Consider the following 5,482-nt stretch of genomic DNA (forward strand, 5'->3'; position numbering starts at 1 on the left):
TAAAATTTATTAGACAAGTTTTAACAGGTATTATATCTGAAATAGCCCAACTTTTAATAGAAACAAAATTTAAAACTCATTAATTTTTTCAATAGAAACAAAATTTAAAACTAATTAATATTTTTGAAAAAACTAATGAGTTTAGACTTCGTAAAGTAAGTTATTAATAAGATGCAGGTATCATTAGATATTTGAAAATGCGGTAAAAGCTGGGAAACCATAAAAAAATAATCCATGTCTGTCCAGACAACACCTTACTGCGTGGATCACAGTTCTCAAGGCAACTAGAACTCACACGGCAAATTCCAAGCATTATTGGAAGCAAATCTGGCACTTCGTACACGCCAAAAATTAAAAATGCTATCCTTATCAGTTGTCGCTGACGGAAATGAGGAAAGGCGGCAAGAAGGAAAGAGAGATCACCAAACACGTTCATCAAATACCATAATATGATTCCATTAAAACGCAGAGATTTCCAGTTCAGATTAGCTAAAATTTTACACAACACAACCAAGCACAAAACAAAGCAGCCATGACCTGAGATCATCACACACGGCAAACCCTAGGAAAACTAGAGTTAGCCAGAGAGGTGATTAATCAAGCCATAACCACTTTATTCTACCACTCCAAATCACCATACCACACCTCTTAACATACGCTTATTCTATACTAGTTATTACGCCAAAGGACCCATCTCTGCTTCTAGCTTCTTCTTCTTTCCCCTCACTTGCAGTTGCAGGGGTTGCAAGTGCAGTTGTCTCCGCACTTGCAGCCATTCTCAGCGCCTTCGCCCACCTCGGCTCCCTCGTAGTGAGTCTTCACCGGTGCGACTCCCATGACCAGAGTCTCCGTGGTTGTCTGCTCAGTGTAGCTCAAATCTGGGTACATCTTGCAACTGTGACAAAATTTCAAAAACAAAAACAAAAAAAAATAAAATTAATCGTCAAGGCATGGCGAGGGTATGAAAACAAATGTCATCTAAACAGGACCTAGATGTCGAGATTACACAGGACTAGGGGAAAAAAATTGATGATGATTTCGTGAAACGAGAAGTAAAAAGAGCCTTTGAATTATTTCAAAATGGAGATCAACCGAAGAATTCTGCACTTTCTGCTAATTTCTATCTTTGTCTCAAAGCCACCGAGGAAGGCGAAAGAAATATGTGAATCGGGAAGTTAAAAGCATGGGAAAAGGGTTATGGGGGCATTTTTGGAATCTCTGGGTTGCTAGTTGCTACGTGATGTATTGAGGGGTAAGAAAAAGTATTGAGTTTTTGTCTTCTTTCGGCAATCATCGGTTCGTAATCCTCTCTGGTTTCTAACCTTTTCTATATAATTCGTAGGTGATGACGTGAGATCTATGAGAAATTAAACTAACACGAAAAGGTAAACGAAAGATAGAGATTACAAGAAGGAACAAAAATGTTCATGAAATCAAAGTTCCCCCGACTTAAAAGCCGATCAAAATAACGACATAAATTTTCTGAGGAAACAAACAGATCAACGACCGGTGACCGCAAACTTACCCGCCACATCCACTGCCGCACTTGCAGCCGCTTCCGCATCCACAGTTTCCGCCACAGCAAGACATTTTCAGACGATAGAAAACTCAAAAGGATGAAGGCCACAGACTCTGATATAATGACAACACACACTGATCAGACGTATGTGATCGAAGGGGGGAACCCTTTTTATAATGGAGAAGAGAGAGCAGAAGGAACATCAACCGTACACGTGTCATAAAAAGAAAGGCTTTCTATCCTTGCCGATGGAGCCAAAGCTTGTACTGATCCATTTGTCTACGCATGCGTCATTTTCATTACTCGCCTTTTTATGGCGAATACTACAAGGGGATTTTCTGGCGTCTTCGATACCCCGCCGTCCTGCGTTTGAATAGAAGTTTCACACCGTCGATGCGATCATGGGGAATCAACGGTTGAGATTGGAACTCATCGGCGGTTATAAACTGTGGGAAATTTGACACCTCTGAGATCTAACGGCACGATTGGGAAGTTTCACGACATTTGGCACCCATGCCGTGAAAACTCGCAACGCGTGTCAATCATTATCCCCGCTGAGCAATGGATTTTTAGTTATATTTTTAAATTTCTTTTAAATATCTCTGTCTCTGTGTGTGTGTGTGAAATGTATAATTGTTATTCTTATTTAGAATTAGATAAACGGTAATATTTTTTTAAAAAAATATTTTGTATATTGAAAAATCATGTTGGGGCTACAATGAAAAATAACTGTGGAGTTCATGATTAAAATAATAATAGATATAAAATTTATAGTAAAAATGATAGGTATGTTGCATGGTATTTATTGATTGAATTATATGTATGTGTGTACGTACGTATATACCTACCTATAAGATAATAAATTGGAAATTAAATACAAGGGACAATGACAATAAAATGTTTTTAAAATATATAAATAATAATTTAATTTCTCAAAATGTCATAATTTTCCTTGAGGTTCCTAAAAATTTTTCTATCATTAATATATATATATATATATTACTACATAGCCCTTACTAAAAATAAATGATTAATAAGTTTTGTTTAAATATTTACAATTTTATTTCTTATATTCATAACAATACAATAGCAAATAAGAAATTTAACATATAAAATTATGATTTGCTATTGTATTATTACAAATATAAGAAGAAAAGTTGTAAATATTTTAACAAAACTTGTGAATCATTTATTTTTAACAAAATAATTTAATAATTTATATAAATTCATTAATGACAGAAAAGTTCAAAGGGATCTTAGAAAAATTATGACATTTTGAGAAATTAAATTATCATTTTTATATTTCAGAAAAATTTTATTATTATTTTTCCTAAACATAAAGCTAAACAACAAGATATACAATAGAACATTTTATTGTTTGAATTTTAATTTATATATGTGAGAATAATATGTCTAGAATAATATATTCTTTATCTATGCAACGGTTTAGTTGAAAAAGGTCTATCCATACTTTTAATTATAATTGTGACTTTTAAATACTATTATCACATAAATTTCATAGTATATGATTCATTATATTACATATTTCATTTTTCTCATAGTGATGCATGAGCCAACAAATTCTGGAAGACAATAAAATAATTTTATTTTGTAGGATATGTTAATAAACTAAGTGTTTATAATTTTTAATATATATAAAATAACACATTGCGAATTTAATTTACATAGAAAAATAATTGAAATATCTAATAATATTTGTTGGAAGGTAAGTTTTCTTTTTCAATTAATGATAGGGTAGAACTTACTAAAAAATGTATATTTTCACCCAATTTCAAAATTTGGCCTCACATTAATTGAAGAAAGGACACAGGTGTAGGTGTGTCATTCTTGAATTTAGATGAAAGAAACATATTTTAAAATAAATTTAATATGTAATTTAAACCCTAAATTATAAGTTTAGAGGTGATTTGAATCTTAAATACTTAAAAAATATATTCTGAATTTTAAATAATTAAAGTTAGGATAATTTTTGCCCAACATTACATTTCAACAAACGTTCATTAATTTTTTTAAAAATTAAGACTTAATGTGCAATTTTTACCAAATTTTAACAATTAAAGTTGGTAATTTTTCCTTCAATATTAAATTTTAAAAATTTCTATTAGTTTTTTAAAAATTGAGACCTATAGTTTAGGATTCACATTGAATATTAATATTTTGAAATAAAATAAATTATTATTTATATTTTTATAATACATGGGCAAACAAATTTTAAAACAAAATAAATTATTGTTCGCATTTTAATTTATATTAAGTAACCTGTTGTGGGTATATCAAAATAAATTATTTCAAAATTATTTTATATTTTTATTTTATGTTTATCTTTTAAATGGTAAGAAATCTTTACAGGTTTTTATAACCATATCTTGAACATGATTTTCTTTTTTGTTTTTTTTTTCTTTTTTGAATAACACTGAGATACATTAATCTACTAGGTAAAAGACATGCACTCTATGGGAGAAGTAAAAAGTAACAAAGAGAAAACAAAAAATCCACTACCTATCCTCTTCATTATGTTCTACCTCCAAATTCTAACATGAATGGTAATTAAAGAGGTAAAAATTAATATATAAAGATTGAGATAATCTAGCTAAGAAGTGCACATTCATATTGCAATTCCTATACATATAGCTTGCTCGACAAGGTTCCTGAAAAGGTAATTGACATTACAACCCTAAATAATTAAATTAATGTCTTCAAAACAATCGAAAAAGGACTTCCATGCTGACTAGATTTTGCTTCCAACACAAGCTAGGGTCTTGTATAATACCAATTAATTCTACCACAATTGGGGGGAACAACGGTTAATTTGAAGCTAAAATTACATATCTAGTAGTTGTGACTATCTCGCAAATTACCCTATGTTTGATTGAGGAGTAAAAATTTTAAAATTTCTCCTCCCCTTCCACCTTACCAAATAAGAGGAGGGGCTTGTCAGGGAAGGTGAAGGGGAGGGAAAATTTTCCCCTCCACTCCAAAACCTTCTCCCCCAAATTGATAAATTTTTAGAGACTTTTCTATCATTAATAAATTTATATAAATTATCAAATTACCTTATTAAAAATAAATAATTTATAATTTTTTTTCTTATATTTACAACTTTTTTTCTTATACAATATCAAATCACAATTTTATATATTAAATTTTTGATTTACTGTTGCATTGTTGCGAATATAAAAGAAAAATTATAAATATAAAAAGAAAAGTTGTGAAGCATTTATTTTTAACAAGGATAATTTGATAATTTATATAAATTTATTAATAATATAAAAGTCTTTAAACACTTCAAGAAAGTTATGACATTTTGAATGACTAAATTATCATTTATATATTGTAGAGAAATTTTATTATCATCTTTTCAACACGTTATTGACCACATTCTTGATATACGTGAAGTAACAAATTAATTATTAATATATAAGTATGCTGCAACTTGAAAACTTACTAAAAACATTGCAATTATGTAACTTCAAATATAATCATATAAGGTTGATGAATTTACATTGCATAACTCCTAATCCTCAACTTCTCTTAGTAGTTGTTTTTATATATAATTGATAAATAGTACTATAGTATTTGTTATTCTGCTCGCTTAATTTAAAATCATTATTCATATTTATTTTTACTTTTAGCTATAATTATGATTTATAAATATTATTGTGAGATAAATTATAGCGTATGATTTATTCTAGTGCTTGTTTTATTTTTCTCAAGGTGATACATGAACCAAAAAATTCTTAAAAAGAATAAGCTAATTTTATTTTTCATGATATGCTAAATTTGAAAAAATATTTATAATTTTAGTATGCAAGAGGGCAATTCATTGCACAATAAGAATGGTTGCTTAGAAAATTTACACAGAGCAAATACTATAGTGACAAATCTAATAATATTTATTGGAGAATGGATTTTCTTCTTCAATTATTCATTGATCCAATTTCA

At 29.4% G+C, this 5,482-nt stretch overlaps 1 protein-coding gene across 1 annotated transcript; it reads right to left on the reverse strand.

The window, feature by feature from the left end:
* Positions 1-431: 431 nt before the first annotated feature.
* On the reverse strand, positions 432-1,684 carry LOC129287776 (metallothionein-like protein 2). The gene is made up of 2 exons (XM_054924016.1): positions 1,526-1,684; positions 432-895 (listed from the first exon to the last, which is right to left on the reverse strand). The coding sequence occupies exons 1-2, from the start codon at positions 1,588-1,590 to the stop codon at positions 724-726; spliced, it is 237 nt and encodes a 78-aa protein (XP_054779991.1). The 5' UTR covers positions 1,591-1,684; the 3' UTR covers positions 432-723.
* Between the last annotated feature and the right edge of the window lie 3,798 nt (positions 1,685-5,482).

This window comes from Prosopis cineraria, unplaced genomic scaffold (assembly GCF_029017545.1).
Source record: "Prosopis cineraria cultivar Desert tree isolate PC_DT_omini unplaced genomic scaffold, ASM2901754v1 PC12, whole genome shotgun sequence".
Lineage (NCBI taxonomy): Eukaryota > Viridiplantae > Streptophyta > Magnoliopsida > Fabales > Fabaceae > Prosopis > Prosopis cineraria.